This window comes from Microcebus murinus, chromosome 4 (assembly GCF_040939455.1).
Source record: "Microcebus murinus isolate Inina chromosome 4, M.murinus_Inina_mat1.0, whole genome shotgun sequence".
NCBI lineage: Eukaryota > Metazoa > Chordata > Mammalia > Primates > Cheirogaleidae > Microcebus > Microcebus murinus.
Window position 1 is genome coordinate 18,481,783 of NC_134107.1, and position 25,633 is coordinate 18,507,415.

General features: G+C 37.1%; 2 protein-coding genes across 2 annotated transcripts; both read right to left on the reverse strand.

Moving 5' to 3' along the window:
- Positions 1-2,987: 2,987 nt before the first annotated feature.
- LOC105861268 (olfactory receptor 8K3-like) lies at positions 2,988-3,953 on the reverse strand. Its single transcript, XM_012746662.2, has one exon. It carries the CDS (start codon positions 3,948-3,950, stop codon positions 2,988-2,990), a length of 963 nt encoding a protein of 320 aa, XP_012602116.1. The 5' UTR covers positions 3,951-3,953.
- A 14,796-nt stretch (positions 3,954-18,749) lies between these two features.
- Positions 18,750-19,697, reverse strand: LOC105861320 (olfactory receptor 8J2-like). Its single transcript, XM_012746712.2, has one exon. It carries the CDS (start codon positions 19,695-19,697, stop codon positions 18,750-18,752), a length of 948 nt encoding a protein of 315 aa, XP_012602166.1.
- Positions 19,698-25,633: the final 5,936 nt, after the last annotated feature.

The following is a 25,633-nucleotide window of genomic DNA, read 5'->3' on the forward strand; positions in this document are numbered from 1 at the left end:
GCGTGGCTACGCAGCCTATCTGCACAACCCAGGCATTTCGTTGCAGAGTGGTAAAGAAGAAGAGCAGCCCTTCTCATCTGCCCCACAGCTACTATCCCAGAGGTGACCGGAAAAGTGCGGGCAGCCCCACCAACAAGGTTGGCTCCCCCTTTCAGGTCCCGGCCATCCTATGCGTGCTGCAAGCTGAGGCTTTGAGGGGAAAATAGCACATCCCCTGAAAATAAGCCCTAGCGTGTCTTCTTGAGGAAAAATAAATATAAGACCTGTCTTATTTTCAGGGAAACACGGTAACTTTGGGGGAAACACAATATTCAGATCACAGCAAATGTTGCAACTCTTGTCGTTGTTGTTGTTGATAATTTAGTGCTTGCTTTAGGGTACATGGTATAGATATTTTTTCTTATCACAATCTACTTTCAACTGTACGAGTACCCCTTCACATATGAAATAAAAACATTACAGTATTTAATCACTCCTACCATGTCCTTTATAAAAATTTTATTATACATTTATTAGTTTTATACACTTATCTTTCACATAGATTTACATGATTAAAGCACATATGACTTTAAGAGATTTAAATCACACATGTAGTAATTTGTGGTGCTCTTCATTCCTTTGTCTAGATTCATGGTTCTGTCTGGTATCCTTTTCCTTCTGACTGATGGGCTTCCTTTATCACTTCTTACAGTGCAAGTGCAGGTGTAATGTTTTATGTCCAAAAAGTCTTTATTTTGGATTCTTTTTGAATATCTTTTCCTTGGGTACAGAATCTTAAGTTGACAGCTATTTTGTTTCATTACTTTAATAATGTTTCTCCACTGTCTTCTGACTTACTCAGCTTCTGATAAGAAGATAAATGTACAACAATGTTATATGAAATGAAACATGATGCCATTCTTTTCTTTTTTCCTCTGTGTACAATGTTTCCTTGACTACTTAAGGGTTTCATTTGTCGCTTGCTGTGAGCAATTTGATTATGCTGTGTTTTCAGGTAGTTTTCTAAATATTTTTTTTGTATGTGGGGTTTGTTAATCTTCTTGAAGTTAAGGGTGTTAATTTTTAACTTTTGGGAAATTTTCACCTATAATTACAGGTTAAGATAATTATGACTCTGATCCCTTCTCATCCTCTGTTTCTATTCTGATCTAAGCCTCTGTTCTTTTCTGAGTGCATCATAATTAACCCCCTTCCACCCCCTCAAGGATTTCTATTTTCTGTTCTTAGTATTCTACAATAGATTATTTGCACAGCAGTCATAGCTGTCCATTAACCAAAGATACATTACATTATTCTTTAGCTAAAAATCCTACCATGGCTATTTTATCAATAAGAAGACAGAAGAATGGCCAACAAACATATGAAAAAATGCTCACCATCCCTAATCATCAGGGAAATGCAAATCAAAACTACAATGAGATATCACTTAACTCCAGTGAGAATGGCCTTTATCAAAAAGTCTCCAAATAACAAATGTTGGCATGGTTGTGGAGAGAGAGGAACACTCCTACACTGCTGGTGGAACTGCAAACTAGTTCAACCTCTGTGGAAAGCAATATGGAGATACCTTAAAGCGATACAAGTGAATATACCATTTGATCCAGCAATCCCATTGCTGGGCATCTACCCAAATGATCCAGTGACACTCTTCAAAAAAGACACCTGCACTCGAATGTTTATAGCAGCACAATTCATAATTGCAAGGCTGTGGAAACAGCCCAAGTGCCCATCAATCCAAGAATGGATTAATAAAATGTGGTATATGTATACCATGGAGTACTATTCAGCTCTAAGAAACAACGGTGATATAGCACATCTTATATTTTCCTGGTTAGAGCTGGAACCCATACTACTAAGTGAAGTATCCCAAGAATGGAAAAACAAGCACCAGATATATTCTCCAGCAAACTGGTATTAACTGAGTAGCACCTAAGTGGACACACAGGTGCTACAGTAATAGGGTATTGGGGAGGTGGGAGGGGGGAGGGGGGCGGGTATATACATACATAATGAGTGAGATGTGCACCATCTGGGGGATGGTCATGATGGAGACTCAGACTTTTGGGGGGAGGGGGGGAAATGGGCATTTATTGAAACCTTAAAATCTGTACCCCCATAATATGCCAAAATAAAAAAAAAAAAAAAAAAAAGAGTAAAGGGCGAATTTTGCAATGGTCTACATAGCCCTGCTTGGTCAAGTTCTACATTACAAATCTAATATTATATCTTCTATTGCTTAATCTCATTTTATTTTCCAACCACATTTGACTCTGCTGTTTCTTAACACAATAGTCATATTGTTACTTGAAAACTGTTGCACTGATAGTACTCTCACACTAGAACAGTTTTCCCCTACATATCCATATAGTCTATTTACTCAACCCTTCAAATATTTATTTAAATATCATCTTCTCAGAGGGATCCTCTGATAAATTTAATTAAAAATTTAATTCCCATCTGGGCTACTTGCTCTATTCTATCTTCATTTTGCTCAATAACATCTATCATGCTAAATAACTCACTTCTCATTCTGTTTATTTGTTTTGCAAACCTCATAAAGAGAGAAATCTGGTTATTTAACTTAAAAATATATGTTTATGGAATATCTGCATTTAATTATATAATATCCATCAAGTATCTTTTTTTTTGTGCCTTTACTGTGCTAGGCACTACAGATAAAATAGTGAATGGAATATATTAAGTCGTTGGCTTTAAAAAATAAAAGTTTAGTGGAAGAGACATGAAAACAAGTTATATGTGAGAACCCTTAGGAAGGGCACCTAAGCTAGAATTTAAACTAAATATGAATTAATATCTGAAATATAAGCTAGAATTAGTCATCTCTTGGTGATATATTTTGGTTTAGAATAATTAATGGTTTTCTCTGTGCTTATCACACATTGATTTTTTACCTATCTCATGGAGGCAACAATACAAGGCTGAAGCAAATCAGTTCTAATATATATTGACAGTTGCATAATTTATTATTACCATATCCTACAATTAAATTTAAATAGAATATTTGTACACATTTTGCAGGTTCTATACAGGGCATTTTTTACATCCTTGTTCCTCAAACTATAGATCATGGGATTCAGCATGGGTATTACCAAAGTGTAAAATAAAGAGGCCATTTTATCAGTATCAAAGGAATGACTGGATTTAGGGTGCACATACATAAAGAACAGAGTCCCATAGAATACAATTATCACTGTCAGGTGAGAGCCACAGGTAGAGAAGGCTTTGTACCTGCCTTCTGCAGAATTCATCCTGAGTATGGTGACAAGGATCAGAATGTACGACACAAGGACTACCAGAAGAGATGAGACTAAATTAAAAGCTGAAAAAATCAGAATTATTAATTTGATTTCACGTGTGTCTGAGCACAGCAAAGATATCAAGGGCAGGCTGTCACAGTAGAAATGCCTGATGACATTATGGCCACAAAACGATGAAGTAAAAATTTTTATGATAGTCAGCACAGACAAAAAGACACTGTAGAGATAAGGCACTGCCACTAGCACTTGACATAACCGTTGTGACATGATAACTGTGTAAAGCAAAGGGTTACAGATGGCCACGTAGCGGTCATAGGCCATTGCCGACAGAATGAAAACCTCACTACTGATGAACATACTGAAGAAAATGAGTTGGGTGGCACACCAATTATAGGAGATTGTGTGTCGATCTTTGCCAAAATCTGCTAGCATCTTGGGTCCCACAGCTGTTGAATAACCAAGATCAGTGAACGCCAGATGTCTTAGGAAAAAGTACATGGGTGTATGCAGCCTAGAGTCTATCTTGGTGAGGATGATCAAGCCCAAGTTACCAACAACTGACACCATGTACACAGTGAGGAAGAACCCAAATAATGGAGTCTGCAGCTCAGGGAGGTCTGTGATTCCCATTAGAATAAATTCACTCAGTACTGTTAGATTGTGTTTATCCATTCAAGAAACCTATACTGGGAATAAATATAAGAATAATCATTTACTTTTATAAGAAACATATATATATATATATACACACATGTATTTATATTTATATATAATACTTATATGTATATATATTTATAAGCATTCATACACATTGAGATATATATGGAGAAAAACAATTTATGTATATAATTATTCATATATATTTAACATAAGCTCATTCCATTTCTTCAAACTTCAGCATTTTGACATAAATTTTGAAGGTAGAGAAAATTAAACTATTATTTTGTAAATTGATAATATCATCACACAGAATAATTATCCACCCTCTCCTAAAATATTTTAATGTAGTGCATTGAAATAATGGAATATAAGGTAAGACCAAAAAGTAACTGATAGAATAGAGTGAACATCACTGAATAATTTTCCTTTAAACAGGAGACGGTTTCTTTAGAACACGATATTCATACTGTGCCAAAAATTTATTCCACATATTATATTATTAGTTACAACAGACACCATACCTTTGGATAGTTCTAAGCAGTAGAATCTTAGCCAAAGAATTAAGTTAGCATTACTACTAATAAAGCAACTGGATAACATAGAGTGAGTTACATAGCATCTTATGAAATATTCTTAACATAAGTTTTTATCCTGATTATAATAAATATTTTAGATAATGCTTTCACTTTATGTATACCACAGTCAATAGAAAAACATGGTAAATGTCCCTGGAAATAATATCAAAATATTTGAGGAGATAAAGCACTCAATATTATCAAAAGTTAATATTATTAAGAGATACTAACATCATTAATACAATTAATATCATGGAAATCTACTTAAAAATTATAAGTGGATGCATACAACTTGATTCTGGTAGGAATAAAGAAAGAGGAAAAGAAAAAGAAAGAAAGAATAGAAGAGAGATACATTGAAGTTTTTGCTCTGCTTTAATGTGCATGGCTCAAACAAAAGATATCTGATCTCCAGATTAAGTTAACTTTTCACTACTTGGAAACTTTGTAGAATCTATTTGTTACAATTATTTTTTTAAATATTTATTTTATTTCATATTGCATCAATTATAGACTCCATTCTTTGTTATACAATTGAGTTGACAATGTAACAATACATGCATATTATTTATACAATCTCTTTCACTGATAGACATCACTTTTTCGTTGAATAGGGGACTCCAAAAACCATGTACCTGTACTAAAGCAAAATTTAAGATAAAGAAAACTGTCAGAATCTACTTTTTTAGTAATTCTTTGGGTTTGATTTACTCTTCAAATAATGGCATGTATTTCTATAAGAATTTTATGAATACTAGTAAGCAATCTACAATTATCTCACATCAAAGATGGCTTATAAAATAATGGCTCTCTGATATTTTTTCCTGCCCACTATATACACATTCTTGACTTTTTCAGGAACATTGAATTAATTTGCTAGAGACAATGAATTTTGTACATATTTTGGTGGATATGAAAACAAGTATAAACCAAGTTTGATTGCATAAATGAGAGATTTCCAGGGTGTGTTATTTTCCTAATCCATGCTAGTAAATACTAGTTACCCTATTAGTTAGAAAAGATATGAGATATTTCTCTAACCATTTATAGATTTCTATGTAAAGCACTAAACTCTTTTTACTTGGTTTTTATTTATATTTACACTATTTTATGTGATTCCTGAAAATGATCTGGCTCTAGCCTTTTAAACCTTTTCTTTTTATTTCAATAACATTGTATTATTCCCACGTTTGTCAGACTCTCAAAACATATAAAAAATACCATGGGCAGATCCTACCATTGAACATTCACTATAAAACTAGGCTAGGCAGAGAGGTTAGAGGAGTTAATTCATTCCTCTGCCCTGCCACCACCCCTTCCAAATATGGCTTTTAACACTAAAACAGCTGACCATAAATATATTATACAATGAGAGATCAAGAAAATATGCATATATATACATTTACTTAAATATAAAAGTAATTTTTGAGTTGGAAAAAAAGAGTTAGGAAGAGCCAGTAAATAAATGAGTGGAAAAGACAACTCAATTTTAAGTGAAATATATATTACTGTTCTATAATTTTGAAAGTAATGATCTTTGCTTAAACCTGCATTTTAATCTTAGTTCTGATCTCCATTAGATAAGCGTTTGATCATTTTGGAGATAATTTTATGGCATTTCAAAGATTCCTCTAAACCTTATAGGTAACTGAGGGGCATTGTTCTCTTGCTAATTAGACATCATAGTGTGATGAAGGGCTATATACTAAATCAGATGCTTTAGTAGTTTGCTTTGGTTTAACCTCCAAAGAAAAGTGGTGCTTTGCAAATATGTGTTTTGGTTTTTTTGTTTGTTTGTTTGTTTCTTGTTTTCACTATTCAAAGAATATCTAGCTTTCACCAAAGATTATAATAAAGATGATTGCAACATCGTGGTAGCCCAGAAACTTCAGTTATCAAAGGACATTGTTAAAGCTATGGTTAAGTCCCCTAGATTAATTGTTAAAGAATAAAGATTAAGGAAAGAGGGGGCCATGAGAAGAGCAAACGGAAGTCAAAGGGGCAATCATAGAAATAGGTGCAGTCTACTCACCTGTAATGAGGAATCTTTCTGTGCTCCCCATTTCTAACTAAAATAACACAATAAGATTAATTTATGGGTTTCTTTCCTCCTTCAAGATTCTCTCTAAGGACAAGGGATGCAATTTGTTAATTATGTCTAAAGCAATTAAACGCTTTAAACAAAGCCAATGGGATATCTGCTAATTAAACAGGCACCTTTATATTCCAATAAAAGTAAAGCTATCTTAGATACCTTTCCACAATTCTTCTTGGTTAAGCCTTCTCTATTGTAACCGAGAAATCTGAAATCAAAACATTGTACCTGTAGGCCATAAATTTTAGTATTTCTTGTAGCTCTGAATAATCTTTTCCCAATACAGTGGCTTTTTGTGGCTTTATGGCTATTAACACAATGGAGAAATCCTCAAAGACTGCCTATTGCATTGTTTTAAAAATTCACAAGGGAAAATAATATAAATGTGTAACTTTCCCCCTATTTTGTAGTGTTTTAGATTTATTATAGAAGTTTAATATTCATATAAACAAATGTACACATAATAAACTGATTTTTACAAACTTAACACATATATGTAACCGGAATCCATATTAAATAGCAAAAGCTAAACAAATAGAATGTTATCAGGACGCTAGAAGAATTCCTCAATTGCTTTTCTACCATGAACTTCCCCACACACATGTAAAAATGTGCAATCAGTATACTGACTTCTGTGAACTAAAATAAAATCTTACAGCTCACCCCGTACCAGTTGACTAAATGGACACCCTCTGGCCAAAGAAATATCCTAGAACTAAATTGCCTGCCAGGAGAAAGGAGGTCAGACATGCTGTATTATGCCCCCCTTCCTTCTTGGGGACATCCTTTGTAACCCAATCACAGGCCTAAGGGTATGCAATGCAAACCTGCAGGTCCTCAATTTACACAACAAATCTGTGGCTTATCTCTGATAACAGTTCCTTATGTTGAAACATTCCAAGCCTTTAGACAAAGCTTCATGTTTTTAACCAATTACACGCCAAAGAATCTTTAAACCCACCTATAACCTGTCACTCCCCCCACCCCCTTTGAGATGGCCTACCTTTTCGGGCCAAACCAATGTATACCTCCCACATATTGATTTATGACTCTACCTGTTACCCGTGTCTCCCTGAAATGTATAAAACCAAATTGTAACCCAGCCACATCGAGCCCACTAGCTCAAGGCATCTTGGGAGTTTTTCCCCATCATGGTCCTCAAATTTGACTCAGAGTAAATCTCTTTAAAATTATTTTACAGAGTTTGGGTTTTTTTCCCGTTGACAGTAGGATACAATTAGAAACATTGGTTATATTGCCACAGCCTTGACTAAAATATTAGATTTGAAAACGTGCATAAAATGCCTGGTTTCAATGGTTCCCAGCCTTACACTGAGTAAGTAAAAATCTTCACTTCTTGGCAGGTACAGCCATCTTATGACTACAAGTAACATCTAAATGTAAGGTTTTTCAGCAGCAGTGAAAAGAAAAGACAGAGAGAAACTGGGGCTAAATATCCCTTGTTTTGGCACCAAATGTAAGGTTTCTCAGCAGCGAAAAAAAGAGACAGAGAGAGAGAGAAAGAGTGGGGCCAAACAACATGGCTTTGTTTAGCGCTCCTGGATGAGGTTCTGGGGTCCTAAGAGAGAGGGCCCCCAGAAGTCGTGTTCATTTGAAGGCAGTGAGGCCTTTTATACCATTTGGGCCAGGCTAGGGACTTTTTGTGGGAAGAGCTGGGGCAACCTTTGGTGGTCATTGAGATATAGGAGGGGCTGGCGGTATTTGTGGAATCCAGGAGCCAAAACGTTTTTATCCAGGTGTGGTAGTTTTCAGCAGGGCAGTCGTCCTTGGCAGATCCTTGGCAGGTCTGGTCTCATTAAGTCTGAAATCCTATGTGATCAATTTAGAGAGAAAAACTAATTTTCTATGCCCATTATTAGATCATAGCCCAGTGTATGATTTTCAAGTGTTGTTATCTACCTGCAGACTAGACTAAATTCTGAATTATTTTAGATTCTTTAAATTCAACTTTCTTCCCTGGAATTACATAAAATGAGAACTGCTCTGTTCCTAAAGTCCTAAAAGCTGAAACTAGATACATTTTAAGGAACAAGTTTCCTGCCTGATGTACGGGCCACACAAACATTTTACTAAACCATATGATGTAACAAGAGACATTCAAACTACATATCAGGATGAAAAGTTTTTTTTTTTTTTTTTTTTTTAATTATTTTTTTTATTTTCGTATATTATGGGGGTACAGATTTTAAGGTTTCAATAAATGCCCATTTCCCCCCTCCCCCCAAAAGTCTGAGTCTCCATCATGACCATCCCCCAGATGGTGCACATCTCACTCACTATGTATGTATATACCCGCCCCCCTCCCCCCTCCCACCTGCCCAATACCCTATTACTGTAGCACCTATGTGTCCACTTAGGTGCTACTCAGTTAATACCAGTTTGCTGGAGAATATATCTGGTGCTTGTTTTTCCATTCTTGGGATACTTCACTTAGTAGTATGGGTTCCAGCTCTAACCAGGAAAATATAAGGTGTGCTATATCACCATTGTTTCTTAGAGCTGAATAGTACTCCATGGTGTACATATACCACATTTTATTAATCCATTCTTTGATTGATGGGCACTTGGGCTGTTTCCACAGCCTTGCAATTATGAATTGTGCTGCTATAAACATTCGAGTGCAGGTGTCTTTTTTGTAGAGTGTCACTGGATCATTTGGGTAGATGCCCAGCAATGGGATTGCTGGATCAAATGGTAGATTCACTTGTATCGCTTTAAGGTATCTCCATATTGCTTTCCACAGAGGTTGAACTAGTTTGCAGTCCCACCAGCAGTGTAGGAGTGTTCCTCTCTCTCCGCAACCACGCCAGCATTTATTGTTTGGAGATTTTTTGATAAAGGCCATTCTCACTGGGGTTAAGTGATATCTCATTGTGGTTTTGATTTGCATTTCCCTGATGATTAGAGATGTTGAGCATTTCTTCATATGTTTGTTGGCCATTCTTCTGTCTTCTTTAGAAAAATTTCTGTTCAAGTCCTTTGCCCACTTTTTAATGGGGTTATTTGATTTTTTCTTCCTAATTTTCGTGAGTTCTAAGTATATTCTAGTTATCAGTCCCTTATCGGATGCATAGGATGCAAAAATTTTCTCCCATTCTGTAGGTTGTCTGTTTACTTTCATGACTATTTCTTTGGCTGTGCAGAAGATTTGTAGTTTGATCATGTCCCATTTATTTATTTTTGTTGCTGCTGTGATTGCCTTTGGGGTCTTCTTCATAAACTCTTTGCCCAGGCCGATGTCTAGGAGAGTGTTTCCAACTTTTTCCTCTAGAGTTCTAATAGTTTCATATCTTAGGTTTAAGTCTGTTATCCAGCGTGAGTTGGTTTTTGTGAGAGGTGAAAGGTGTGGGTCCTGTTTTAGCCTTCTACAGGTGGCTATCCAGTTTTCCCAGCACCATTTATTGAAGAGGGATTCTTTTCCCCAGCGTATGTTTTTGTCTGCTTTGTCAAAGATGAGATGGCTATATGAGGATGGTTTTATATCAGGATTCTCACATCTGTTCCACTGGTCAATATTCCTGTTTTTGTGCCAATACCATATTGTTTTAATTACTACAGCTTTGTAGTATAGTTTGATATCTGGCATATTAATGCCTCCCATTTTGTTTTTGTTGCCTAGAATTGCTCTTGATATTCGGGGTCTTCTTTGGTTCCATACGAAGCGTAAAATTATTTTTTCTATATCTGTGAAGAATGCTGGTGGGATTTTAATAGGTATTGCATTGAATCTGTAGATCAGTTTGGGTAGTATAGACATTTTGATGATATTGACTCTGCCGATCCACGAGCATGGTATGGATTTCCATCTGTTTACATCCTCTGCTATTTCCTTCCTCAGTGTTTCATAGTTCTCCCTGTAGAGGTCTTTTACCTCTTTGGTTAAATATATTCCTAGGTACTTTAATTTCTTTGTTGCTATTGTGAAGGGAATTGAGTCTTTGATTTGGTTCTCAATTAGATTGTTGTTGGCGTATATGAATGCCTCTGATTTCTGTGTATTAATTTTGTATCCTGAGACTTTACTAAATTCATTGATCAGTTCCAGGAGTTTCTTGGTTGAATCCTTGGGGTTTTCTAGATACAATATCATATCATCAGCAAACAGTGAAAGTTTGATCTCTTCTGCCCCTATTTGGATACCTTTGATTCCATTTTCCTGTCTGATTGCTGTAGCCAAGACTTCCAGCACTATGTTGAACAGAAGTGGAGATAGTGGGCAGCCTTGTCTGGTTCCAGTTCTAAGTGGAAATGATTTCAATCTTTCCCCATTCAGTATGATGTTGGCTATGGGTCTGTCATATATGGCTTGTATCATTTTTAGGTATGTCCCTTCTATGCCTATTTTCTTAAGTGTTCGTATCATGAAAGGGTGTTGAATATTGTCAAAAGCTTTTTCTGCATCTATTGAAAGGATCATGTGGTCTTTGTTTTTGCTTCTGTTTATGTGGTGAATTGCATTTATAGATTTACGTATGTTGAACCATCCCTGCATCCCTGGGATGAAGCCCACTTGGTCGTGGTGGATTATTTTTTTGATAAGTGTCTGAATTCGGTTAGCTAAGATTTTGTTGAAAATTTTTGCATCTATATTCATTAGGGATATTGGTCTGTAGTTTTCTTTTTTTGTTGCATCCTTTCCTGGTTTTGGTATCAGAGTAATATTCGCTTCATAAAAGGTGTCGGGGAGGTTTCCGTTCTTCTCGATGTTGTGGAATAGTTTCTGCAAGATAGGTACTAGTTCTTCTTTGTAAGTATGGTAAAATTCAGGTGTGAAGCCATCTGGACCGGGACTTTTCTTTTTAGGGAGATTTTTAATTGCTGTTTCTATTTCAGCTGTTGAGATTGGTCTGTTCAGGGAATCTATTTCCTCCTGGTTGAGCCTAGGGAGGCTGTGTGTTTCTAGAAATTTGTCCATTTCCTCCACATTTTCCAGTTTGTGTGCATAACTATTTTTGTAGTATTCATAAATTGTATGTTGTATCTCTTTGGGATCAGTTGTGATATCTCCTTTTTTATTCCTGATGGAGCTTATTAGAGATTTCTCTTTTCTGCTTTTCGTTAGCTTAGCCAATGGCGTGTCAATCTTGTTTATTTTTTCAAAGAACCAACTTTTTGTTTTATTAATCTCCTGAATAGCTTTCCTGTTTTCAATTTCGTTTAGTTCTGATTTGATCTTGTTGATTTCACTTCTTCTGCTGGGTTTGGGGTTGGTCTGTTCTTCTTTTTCCAGCTCTTTGAGTCGTTTCATTAGATTGTCTATTTGTGATCTTCTTGCCTTTTGGTTATAGGCATTTATGGAGATAAACTTTCCTCTCAGAACTGCTTTAGCTGTGTCCCAGAGGAGTTGATAACTTGTCTCTCCATTGTCGTTTTCTTCATAGAAGTTTTTTATTTCCATCTTGATTTCTTCATTTACGAAGTAATCATTTAGTAGGAGGTTGTTTAATTTCCACGTTTTTGTGTAGAAATGTGAGTTTCTGTTAGGGTTGATTTCTAGTTTTATTCCACTGTGATCTGAGAAGGTACATGGTATGATTTCTATTTTTTTTAATTTCTTGAGATTTTCTTTGTGTCCTAGGATATGGTCAATCTTAGAGAATGTCCCGTGAGCTGATGAGAAGAACGTATATTCAGTGGATTTTGGGTAGAATGTTCTGTAGATGTCTGTCAGACCCAATTGTTCTAGAGTTTTGTTTAAGTCCATTATTTCTTTATTAATTTTCTGTTTGGAGGATCTGTCTCGTGCCGTCAGTGGGGTGTTGAAATCCCCGGCGATTATGGAGTTGCTATTAATCCATTTGCTTAGCTCCAGTAAGGTTTGCTTTATGAATCTGGGTGCACCTAAGTTGGGTGCATATATATTTAAAATTGTTATCTCTTCTTGTTGGACTGTGCCCTTCACCATTATATAATGACCCTCTTTGTCTTTTACTACTTTTGTTGGCTTAAAAACTAAATCGTCTGAAATTAGAACTGCCACACCAGCCTTCTTTTGGCTTCTGTTTGCTTGGAATATTGATCTCCACCCTTTTATTTTTAGTCTATGTGCATCCTTGCAGGTTAAATGTGTTTCCTGAAGACAGCATATACTTGGCCTGTATTTTCTTATCCATTCAGCCAGCCTATGTCTCTTGAGTGGAGAGTTTAAGCCATTCACATTTATTGAGAGAACTGATAGGTAAGGTAGATTACTGATCATTCTGTTGGGTTGGATGTTGTTGCTATGATTTCTGTCTTGAGCTATTGTAATATCTGGCCTTTAATATCTTTGGGTTTTGGTTGTTTTTATATCCGTGGATTATTATTATGATGTTCCGTGCATAACGCTGTTTTAAGTACTTCTTGTAGGGCTGGTCTTGTCTTGGTGAATTCTCTGAGCCTTTGCTTGTCTGAGAATGTTTTTATTTCTCCTTCATATATGAAGCTTAGTTTTGCAGGGAATAATATTCTAGGCTGGGCATTGTTTTGTTTCAAAAGAGTGAGAATGGGGCCCCAGTTTCTCCTTGCTTGTAAAGTCTCATTAGAGAAGTCTGATGTTATTCGAATTGGCTTTCCCTTGTATGTCACTTGCTTCTTTTGTCTTACAGCTCTTAGAAGGGCCTCTTTAGTTGATACTTTGGTCAGTCTGATGACTGCATGACGTGACGTCTTCCTGTTTGCATTGAATCTCCCAGGGGTCCTCTGGGCTTCTTGAACTTGTATATCGAGATTTTGAGCAAGGCCTGGGAAATTTTCCTCTATTATATCTTCAAAAAGCTTGTCCAGCCCTTGAGTGTTGTCTTCCTCCCCTTCGGCTAAACCTATGACCCTCACGTTAGGTTTTTTCACATAATCCCACAGCTCTTGTAGGCTTTGGTCTTTTCTCTTGTTTCTCTGCTCTATTTCTGTGACTGATTTATTTAATTGGAAGGTGTTATCTTCAAGCTCTGAGATTCTTTCTTCTGCTTGATCTACCCTGTTCTTGAGACTTTCCATAGTATTTTGTAGTTCTCTGAGTTGATTCTTCATCTCCAGGACTTCGGTTAAAGTTTTCTTCACTGTGTCAATCTCTTTGTTGAATCTTTGTTCCATTTCTTGGAGGTTTTTTGTGTTTTCTTGGTGTTGGTTATTGAGTTGTTGTTGCAGCTGGGTGAGTGTTCTTATGATCCACATACGAAATTCCTTTTCTGTCATATTGGTTGCCTGATTTTGGTCGGTGTCCGTTTCTAGGGGGCTGGTGCTCCTCCTTGGGGGTGTGTTTTCCGTTTGGTTCTTCATATTTCCTGAGTTCTTTCGCTGATTTCTTCCCATGTCGATCAGTTGTTGTTTCTTTCCTTAGGTTATTGTTTGGGTATTCACACACCTTGTTTAGTTTCTGAGGTGTTAGGTGGTGCCTGTGGGTGAAATTGGACCACTCTCTGTATATTGAGTCAGTGGATGCCGTGGCAAGGCTGTGCAAGATGCTGTCCCTGTCAGTAGGTGGCGTTTGCTTGAAGGAACAGGCTATGGTGTTGATTTTGAGTCCTGTTATCAGCTCTTGTAGAGATCCGCCTGTTTTCTGGGCGGAGCTGGGTTGGATAAGCCTGCCCTCAGGCCGTTAGCAGGGGTCAAAGTTCTGTTCTCAGCTTGGGTGTGGGGGTGGGGCTGTCTGAGACCCACAGTCTGCAGCAGGCCTCGCTTCTTTCCACCCTCCCCAACTCTGCAGCTACTCCTGGGCCTCTGCCAGCAGGCCAGACCACAAGCCACCAGGCCTCCCCGGACTGTGGTGCCGGCGGGGAGGTTCCCTGCACAGGAAGGCCACCTGGGTTGGGCGCACGGCCTCCTCCTGGGAGGAGGGTTGTTCTCTAGTGCGCTGATCCGCCCCTGGAGGCACACAGCCCTCAGTAGGCTGTTCACGTATAACCCTTCTGTGCCCCGGGCAATGCTAGCCCTCGGTGCAGGGGATCTGGTCTGCAGGTCCGACCTCTGGGTCCCAGAGTTCAAACTGTATTCCCACCAGGGAGAGGATTTCAGGTCCTAATTCACCCACAGGGAGCCCAAGCTGGGTCTATGTCTCTCAGCCTCTGAGTCGGCACCGTTTTCCTGGGAACACGGTGCCAGCAGCACCTGGGAGGGCGGGCGGGATCCCAAACCGGAAGGTCCCGTTCCCTGGAGGTGCCTCCGGCTGGTGGCTGTATTGTCTCTCTGGGCAGCTGCGGGTAGGGTCGGCGGAGGGGGGGAGGAGGAAATATGGCGCCTGCCGCGCGGCTCGGGTCCATGCACACAGAGGTGCCCGGAGGAAGTTGGGAACCTGGTGCCTGCTACAGGCTCACCGTTGGCAGGCGGCCGCAGTCTCTGGGCTGATGTCTGCAGGTCTCTCCACCCGCTGGGGAGCCCACCAGCAGTCCCGAATTCAGGGGAGGGGAAACAGCAGATCCACCTACCCTTGCCGCTGGTGTCTGGGCTGCTCCGGTGGTCTCAGCCTCCAGTTCTCCTCCGCAGCCTCCTCCCGTGGAGTCTCCCGGGTTCTCAGGTACCCCTCCTTCCGGCCCTTGTCTGCTGTATGCTCGTCTTCTTGCTTCTTTCCTCTAGTTTCTGCTAGAATCGGTCTTTTCTGCAGAGACCCTCTGTCTGGCGGTGTTATTCGTCCGCCATCTTGCTCCGCCCCTCCCAGGATGAAAAGTTGAACTCTTCATGCTGTAGACAGTTTTTCACATGATGCCAGGACAACATTTCATATCATAATAAGACTCTTAACTCTCTTAATGCCTACCTTTTTTGCTTGGCAGGATAGCTGTCATTTCAGTGATTCAATTGGTCATCTTTAAGCCTAGATATAATGGGTCAAAACTATTATACAAACTGAGATTATCACACTACTATTAAAATTACTTTTTATTTTTTCTTTCTAAACTTTGTATATGTTACTTGTTAAATTTTTGCATTCCAGCTCCTAACAGAATAATTCTGACCCAGCCCTTTGAGATAATGGCCAAAAGACTAGGGAGCAGACAAAACTGAACTTAATAATCATCCCTAGGTAGACTTAGCCTGAGAGCCACTCCTTTCATACCTTCCTTATTCCCCAAATGTGGCTGAAAGGGTTTTTACACTAACTCATATTTGGCAATCACTCCTTCCGATGTGGGATGAGACCAGAAACCAGAACAAGTCCATTCCAGCAATGAGGGACATCATAACTTAGTTACAGGATGGTTGATTAGTGATGCTTTTGCAAAAAGGTCTTGATGAAAAAGGAGAAATATGAAAGTTGTTAGAATTAATATAGAGTCACTTCTATTAACAAAAAAACAAAAATAAAGAACCCTTAGAGCCAGAGAAGGCTATGAAGAGAGGGTTCTTACACATGTATGTCTGAAAACAAAACTATAAAAAAAAGTCTCTTCAAAAATTATAACTTTGAATAAAAGCCATCACAACCTCACACATGCGAAAAAAAAAAAAAAAATACTTCGGTGAGACATCTGACCAGCAACTGCCTGCCCAACCTTTTACTGGTGTCACTTTTGTTATTGATCTTTGCAGTCAAGGTTAACTATCTTGAAACAATCATATAATCCTCCTCGTTTTTTTCCTTTAAAACACTTGTCTTCCTTTACTTCCCTGAATATGCACATAATTTGCTATGATATGTGTATTCTCATTGCAATGTCCTATTCCTGAATAAATATTATTTTCTTTTAGGGAGCCTCTCTCTGCTTATTGTTTAGGTTGACATGCTCCATGGGTGATTTTGACAAATAGGAGATTGGAGCTTATCATTATTTTTTTTCTAGATTGCTTTATTTAAAACTTGTGCTTGGCAGATGCATCTTCTTGGTTGATTGAGTTGATTCATCATATATGAGCAAAACAGTCAGAAGTGTCATCTGAGTGTGTGGGTATGTGCATATATAATTTTGGAAACTTAGATCCAAGTGATTTTTGTTTATCCATTCAAAAAAGGCTCTGTGAATAATTAGTTTGGCACAAATTTTGTAGATAAAAAATGTAGAAAGGGTTTATAGTATGAAAACTTTTGTGAGACTTCAGTATTGCAAACTAGTGAGTAAAGCGTAAGATTTTTAGATTGCCCACTTTCTCAAAATAGGTCTAAGGTGATGTAGTAGGCAGAATAATGCCTTCTCATCCCCAGAACCTGTGACTATGTTACCTTCTGTGGAAATAGAAATTTGCTGATATGGTTAAGAATCATGAGATTGGGATGTTCTCATGGATTATCTGTGTGGATCCAACATAATCCCGAGAGAGAGAAGGAGGAAGGAGGGTGGAGGCAGAGGAGATGTGGAGGTGGAAGGAGAGATCAGAGTGATGAGATCCATGGCGGGATGGGGAACACAAGCCAAGGCCTGAGGACAACCTCGAGAAGCTAGAAAAAATATCAAGAAAATTGATTGTCCCCTAGAGGTTCCCAAAGGAACATAGACTCCTGACAACTTGACTTTAGCCCAAAGAGACCCATTTTGAACTTCTGACCCACAGCACTGGGGGGTAATAAATTTAGGTCATTATAAGCTCTGTGTTTGTAGTGATTTCTTGCAGTATAAAAAGTGTGAGGTTAGCTCTGTTATTCCAATTCTGTTCACTTAGACCCAAAGAAAACTGTTTTATACTGGGAAATATACTTCAAGTGCAAGTATATCAGCTAGTGAAGCCAAATACACCCATAATAAAGTTGAAGCAAGCACACAAATAAATAATAAATAAATAGAATAAAGGCTAATGCTATCAAACTATCGTTATTGTCATCCCTGGAGACCAAAAATATCCATCAGAGAGTGTTATTTTTTGTTGTTGCTGCTACTTTCAGCTATTCTGCTTCTTTAAGACTAAAGTCAGAAGGTGACTTATTGATCTCAGTCCCACAGTCCCTGAATTAGTTTTATTTCTTATTGCCCTGAAATTATTATATATGTAGTTTCTTTCCAGACTCTGCCTTTACTCACATGTAAGTCCCACTCTCCCTCTTTTTATTGTATGTTAGTAGACATTCCCTTGTACACGGATATGGTGCATAAAAACTATTAACTTTTATTTTTTGGCCAGGTGGGTTCTTGAGAATTGGTAAACAATGCCTTTGTTTGTTTGTTCGTTTGTTTGTTTAATAACATTTCACTTCCAATCACACTGAAAGAAAATGCTGAAAGAAGCATTTTTGATAATATGGTCTTATAACAAAGACAACTCTACAAAACAATTTTAATATGAGATGGAAAAAATAATTACATATCTTCTTTGGGTAAGCATCAACATTTTGCTTTGTGTACACACGACAAGTGAGAAGGATGAAAAAGGAGAATACCTTTTTAAAATTTTTAGCGTATTTTTCCATGTTTTATTTTCATGTGAACTTTTTCTGTGATACAAATATATTTTTAAGTACAAGACAAAACTGCTTCTACAAACTTTGAGAATTTGGTGGATAAAGTGCTGCAAAAATTAAAAAGGTAATTTTTAATAGTTGAACAAGATATCTGTTGCTAGGAGAATGATCTGAGTCTTGACCAGCTACCAAGAAATGATTCCACATACCTCCACCACCCACTGTTAGGCTTTCTCTTGTGGAACTGGAGACCATTATCCTAAGTATCTAAAGTATGGAAAAGCAAACACCACATGTACTCACTATTAAATTAGAACTAACCAATGAGTATACATGTGCATAGAAGGAAATAAATCTCAATGGAAATCAAGCTGGGGGAGGGAGAAGCAGGGAATGAGCAAAAACTTACCTAAGGTGTACAATGACCACTATTGGAGTGACGGACACACTTTTAACTCTGACTCAAGCATTATAAAAGTAGTCCATGTAATCTAAAACATTTGTACCCCCATAATACTTTAAAAATAAAAATAAATAAGTAAATTAAAAACTTCTGTAGAATAAAAAATATGGAAATCTTCTAGCAGCTTACAGTATATCTCTAAAATGTTCTTCTTTTCAAATTATCATTTATGATTTATATCCATTTTTTTTTGTTTGGGTATGTGAGGTTGAGATAATAACAATTAATATATATATTTTTTCCCCACAGAAATCAATGGAGTTTCTACCCCTGTATTGTTACTCCTTTTAACAGCAGTGTTTCCAGGAGGAAATGAAAACTACTATTATAAATGAAGACAGTTTTAGCTTTAAATTCACATTAGTTTGAGCGATTGGCATGGGTTATTCAGAAATCTCTTGGATGCATTCTTCACGTCCTTGTTCCTCAGGCTGTAGATTAGAGGGTTCAGCATGGGTATGACCAGGGTGTAGAAGACGGAGGCCAGTTTGTCGGTGTCCAAGGAGTGGTTGGTCCTCGGCTGCAGGTACATGAACAGGAGGGTGCCGTAGAAGACCACGACGGCCGTCAGGTGAGCCGCGCACGTGGAAAAGGCTTTCCGCCGCCCCTGGGAGGAACGCATCCTCAGGATGGCAGCGACGATTCTGCAGTAGGACGTGAGGACGGCGGCCATGGAGAAGGACAGATTGGTCCCCGAGAAGGTGAACACTGCCGTCTCCGGGAGGTAGGTGTCAGAGCAGGACAAGGCCAACAAAGGGACGTCGTCGCAGTAGAAGTGGTTGATGACGTTGGCGGAGCAGAAGGACACGGAGAAGACGCAGGAGGACACGGCCAGCGCCGTGAGCAGGCCCTGGAGGTAGGTGAGGGTCGCCAGCAGGCGGCAGACGCGCGGGGACACCGCCGCGGCGTACAGCAGGGGGCTGCAGATGGCCACGCAGCGGTCGTAGGCCATGGCCGCCAGCATGAAGATCTCGGCCACGATGAACACCAAGAATCCGCCCAGCTGCGCCGCGCAGCCGTAGTAGGAGATGCTCTTCTTGGCGGCCCAGAAGTTCGCCAGCATCTTGGGGGCGATGACGGTGGAGTTGCTGAGATTGATGATCGCCAGGTGCCGGAGGAAGTAGTACATGGGGGTTTGAAGCTGGGGGTCAACCCTGGTGAGGGTGATGATGCTCAGGTTCCCCGCCACCGTCAGCCCGTAGATCGCCAGGAAGACGAAGAACAGGGGCACCTGGAGCTCCGGCCGGTCCGAGACCCCCAAGAGAATGAACTCGGTCACCCAGGTGAGATTCCCGGAAGCCATTTATTCCGTCGTCTTCATCTTTGAATGTGCAAAATGGAAAGGCATTAATGGATGACGAGATTGCTTTTCCTGTTAAGATGATGGGACGTTGTTAAATGTTTCATTTGGTGGGCAAACCCTTAAGTTTCAGATCCTGTTCTTCTCTCCATGTCTTCACAAATTTCAGGAAATATAAATGCACTAGAGATCATTGAGTGTCTTACACCCGTTTGGGCAAGCTATTAATTTACTTATTTGCTCTTGAATATTGTTTATATTAAATGAACATAGATTTATCAAATATTATTGTGTGCATTAATATTACTACTCATCACTTTGGTTTACATTAATGTATAATAAAATATATTAGCATATATATTGGATGAATATATATATATTTATATGTGCACTCACACCTGTGTGTGTGTTTCCAATGAAAAAAGAGAGTGGCCTCAAGAAGTTGATGGGCCAGAGTGACCTCCGGTTACCTTTTTCTTAGCTTCCCCAGGTGTCCTCCCCAGCCCATACCATGTCATCAATCATCTTTGGGGGTTTTAATAGTTCTGGGAGAAGCCCTTTCAGTACCCTGAATTTATTTTGATCAATTTATACTACACCATTTTGTTTCAGCTTCCCAGAAAGCAGTCTTACACCTCAATACTTTCTTCTTAGTGTCATTCTGAAACTCTGAACTCTATTTACTTAATCATATTTCCTTTCTTCTGCCAAATAAGCCAGTCTTATCCTAACATTTTACTTCTAGTTACTCAAACTTTTCTCTATTATTTTGTTCTGGCCTCCATTCTTTCCCTTCCCATTACAGCATATACGTCTTCCCATTAAATTGTTTAAAGCTTGTTTTGATTTTAAAAAAAAATATTACCAATTTTTTTGTTAATGTTTGATATACTTTAATTTACTTGTATGGAAAAATGAGTGAGGGAGAGTGCTAATATTTATTTAGCAAGTAGTATATGCCCAGAATTAATTATCTCCTTACTCTGCAGAAGTGCCTTACAGTATAGATAAACAAGAATTATTTTTTATGTCTGATAAGATAATTGAGGCTCCATGGGATGAAGTTACTCAAAGAAGCTATCTAGGACACTGGTTAATGGTATGAGCTAAACTTCACAGTTTTATGATTTTGTTTTGTATGATTTTTTTGTGTGTTTTTTGTTTAGTTGGTTGGTGTTAGTCTACCAATTACTAGCTGTGTGATTTTTGCCAAGTATTTATAGTTTCATTTTGTGCAAATTAAATGAGATAATGCATAATATAGGTTTATTTGCACAGAGCCTGGTAACAAGTGAATGTAAAATTGATGTTACCTGCAGTTATTATGAATGATTTTTAATACAAGTTCTTAAGTCTCAATAAATCATTCCACCTTATTGAGAGCCTTTATAGTTGAAAGAGAAATATCAAATGAACGATAATTTTGCATATTAAAAAACTGAGGGACCCAATATCTAGCTAAACATTTAACAAAAGAAAACATGTGCTTCTGCAACTAGATTCTCTAGTAAATCTTCAGTGTCTGTTATAATGTAAAGATGGTTTATTCAATACATTAAATGAGTCTGATGAGCCGATCTGATTTTGTTGCACCAGCCATCCTTCAGCTCTTGATTCCTACCACTACACCTAAAAAGAACTGCATATTTTATGAGCAGGTAAGATTATGACAGGTAAGATTGTGAAAATAATTACTTTCATAAAAATATTTTCTCTTGGGTTGCCACACAAAAACCAATTCAGTGCATTGTTCATTCTGACATTTATAGTCCATAAACTTATTCTTTATTTAACAACAAAAAGAATATAAACAGCACCAATTATTAATTACCTATTGTGAATGTGTACAATTAACTTTGGGAAGGGACAGTATTTGTGAATATTTAATATTCTTACCTATTATCAATTCCTTCCTCTACTGAAATATGACTGAGGGTATAGCTAGGGTTGGTTTTTATTTCAGTAAGTATATGTCACTGGCATATAGTTTCTGTAGAAGAGCCCATTTTCTCCTATCTTTCTAAAAATAAGAATCCTATTTGAGTTAGCATTTGTTTCTGTTAAAAGCTATTATAATTTTCTACAATTTTTTAAATTAGTTTTTGAATAGAAATATTTATATGTCTATCAATAAAATGAATCTCAGTAAATAAAAATTTTACAAATATATACACACATATATATAACATATATACATATATAAAACATTAATCATTTAAATTCTCCATCTCACTTTCAAAAGTGTCACCATTTGGATGAGAAATATCATATTGCCAATTAACTCTTAAATTGCTTCTGAGATGTTTTCAAGACTATATTTCTTTGGTTTCTAACTGTGGAATTTGTCTTAAACTTGTTGAGACATGGATTGTGCTTAGGACAAACACTGAATCTCAACATGATCTCCCAGTGTACAACAGAGACATAGAGACTAACTGTTGGCGCCAGGGAATCTTTTCATCCTAGGAATGTTCACTCTAGCCAATGTAAAAATCAAGAGGAAAAGAAAAACAAAATGTGTTTTTATGGATTTCAAGCAATTTTGTAAGCCTTTCTTGGAAACATAGTATCATATACATCAGCAACACTTAAGAAGCTTTCTATCTGGTGCAGGGTGAGTGTACTCTAAAACATGTCAGTTTTAAGGCACAGAAAAAAAAATCACTCTTCATCTTAAGGTGTAATATACTACCTGTAATGACTATTCATTATTTTGTATAAATGCTCAAACAGTTTTCACTTATCAATAGGGATTCTAAGTACTATTAGTTATGTTGTATCACTGTTATTTCCACTATGCAATCAGTGGGCAGAGGTTTGAGTCACTTGGAAAAGAAAACAGATCAGGTGTCATGTCAGTCCTGAGTCTGATTTAAATTGATAAAGCTTCAAAGACACTTTGTGCTCACATTTAGACTTAGTGATATGTGAAATATTTGGTGTAACCTACCTGTGCCGAGAGATCTGCTGAGACCCATTCCCAAGGTTGCTTCATGAATTTAAGCCTGCTGAAGAGTTTTACAAATGTTAGAAGTCTCTGAAGACCTTCACACTGAATACGTTTGTTTCTAGGTTCCAGCCCCCAAACATGACAACCATATTTCCCAGATAAAAATCTGATTCCCTAGGGAAAATAGGACAAATTGAATGCTCATTAGCTAAGATTCCACTCAAAATTTCACCCAAAGAGTAAAAGTGTGGAGATTGCCCAGGGACTTACTTAAATGATTATATTTAATAACAAATAAATGCAATTATTCCTGCTGACTTTTTTTTCATTTAATTTGTACAGTAGCTGAGAAGTGCTGCTGTTAGCCCTGGGATGAAGATAATCCAACAGTTAGAATGTGTAGCATTCTGGACTCAATGGTCAATTTTGATTTTTTATTTATATATTTTTTTATCTTCTTTTTTTTATTATTGTTTTGTTTTTTGTTTTTGATTTTTTTGTTTGTTTGTTTGTTTGAGACAGAGTCTCACTCTGTTGCCCCGGTTTGAGTGCCATGGCATCAGCCTAGTTCACAGCAACCTCAAACTCCTGGGCTCAAGTGATCCTTCGGCCTCAGCCTTCCCAGTAGCTTGGACTACAGGCACGCGCTACCATGCCCGGCTAATTTTTTCTATGTAATTTTAGTTGGCCAATTAATTTCTTTCTATTTTTAGTAGAGATGGGATCTCACTCTTGCTCAGGCTGGTTTCAAACTCCTGACCTTGAGTGATCTTCCCGCCTCGGCCTCCCAGAGTGTTAGGATTACAGGCGTGAGCCACCACGCCTGGCCCCAGTGGTCAATTTTAATGTGAATATTGGGAATAGAGCTGAGTGTAAACCCTCCATTATACATCAAAAACAAATCCTGGCATATATGCCATAAAAACCAGAAGACATAAAACATAGATTCAACATATGAATTGCTATAAAGAAAATAAATATCAGCTTTATAATTGAAATTCTAGTATTTAATTAAAATTATTTGCATTTAAAATATATTTTTACATAAGCCTGAGATATTCTTTCCAAGAATATATAAACAGTGTAATTAATAGTTGATAACTTTTCTTACTACACTGTGTGTAATTTTCTAGTCTGTAAGCATTACAAAAACCAAAAATATCTGAAATGACATTCTAGATACCATATCCATCACCCACTTTAAACAATGATTTTGTATTGTAGACTTTATTATTTAAAGTAATGCATCTTTAAACATAATTTAAACTTTTATTTATTCAACTTCTGACATTTTCATTCCCTCCACTCTATCTAGAATCAACCACTACTGACTGTCACAACCTTTTTCTTTCTTTCTGAGTATATTCTTTTAGATAAGAACAATTGACATGAGATCTACCATCTTAAAACTACTTGCAAGTGTACATTACAGTATTTTTAACTATAGAGGCAATAATGTGCAACATATCTCTAGAAGTTAATCATTTGGTGCAACTGAAATATTAGACCCATTCAATATCAACTCTCCATTTATCCCTCCCCACCAGCCGCTGTGAGTCACCATTCTTTTTGCTTCTATGTGTTTGAATATTGTGTGTACCTTATATAAGTGGTATCATACAGTATCGGTCCTATACCAATAAAATGTATTTCAGTTATTTTGTTTATATTACTTAGCATACTATCTTCAAGCTTAATAGTAACACATATTGTCTATTTTTTAACAAAATGCATTTACTATTATGTTTTCTGATATATAAATGATATGATTATTGCTATTTATGTAGTTTCAAATTTACATAAGTGGATTTATGGTGTTTACATCATTTTGTGATTGACTTTTTTTTCCTCTGAACAATATCTTGATTGTTGTGGATTTGATGCATGCATTTAAACTAGATGAGAAATTTAGTTGCATTGAATCTTCTGATTGTTCTCATTTTTCTCATATACAAAAATCTCTCAAGTCTATTTACTTAGAAGACAATTGGAAATTATTAGGTCAAAAGGCATCAATATTTTCAAATTCAGCAAATGCAGCAAAAATATTAATGTTTCTATTTATGATACATTTTAATATTTATTAATGTTTAATATTTATAACTGCAGGAAAAATTTGTATTTTTTTTACTCAGACCTCTAATACCTTTAATAATTCTATACACATATTTTAACAAATGAAAGGAAGCAATGGAATAACATCGAGGTTTTATTTTGAACACTGATTTAAAATATATTCAGAGTACTGGAAAATTGGATAGCCACATGCAACATAATGAAGTAAGACACCCTAACCTCAAAATATATACAAAAATTAACTAAAAATTGGCCAACATCCTAAATACAAGAGTAAAAAGCTTTTAGAGGACAACATCAATATAAATCTTCATGGTCTTATGTTTGCCAGTGAATTCCTAAACACAACATCAAAAGTACAAACAACAACAACACAACATAGATAAGTTGGACTTCATCAAAATTAAAAATATTTGTGCAGCAAAGGCCATTATTTAGGCATTAAAAAGACAACCTAGAATATGGAAGAAAATACTTTCAAATAATACATCTGGAATATATAAAGAACTCCTACAACTCAACACCTAAAAGTCAAATAATCTAATTAAAATGGGCAGAAGATGTAAAAATTGCTCCAAAGAGACAGACCCTTATATTACAATATACTCAGCAATCAACTCAAAATGGATAAATGACTTAAACCTAAGACCTGAAACCTCAAAACTCCCAGAAGAAAAGATAGGGGAAAATTTTCATTACATTAGTTTTGGGAATGATTTATTGGAATATGACACTAACGGTACAGACAGCAAAAGCAAAAATAGACATGGGATTACATCAAACTAAAAAACTTCTACATAGTGAAGTAAGCAATCGACAGTGAATATACAATATACAAAATGGGATGAAATATTTGCAAAACATATGTCTGATAAGGGATTAATTTCTAAAATATATAAGAAACTCCAATAAC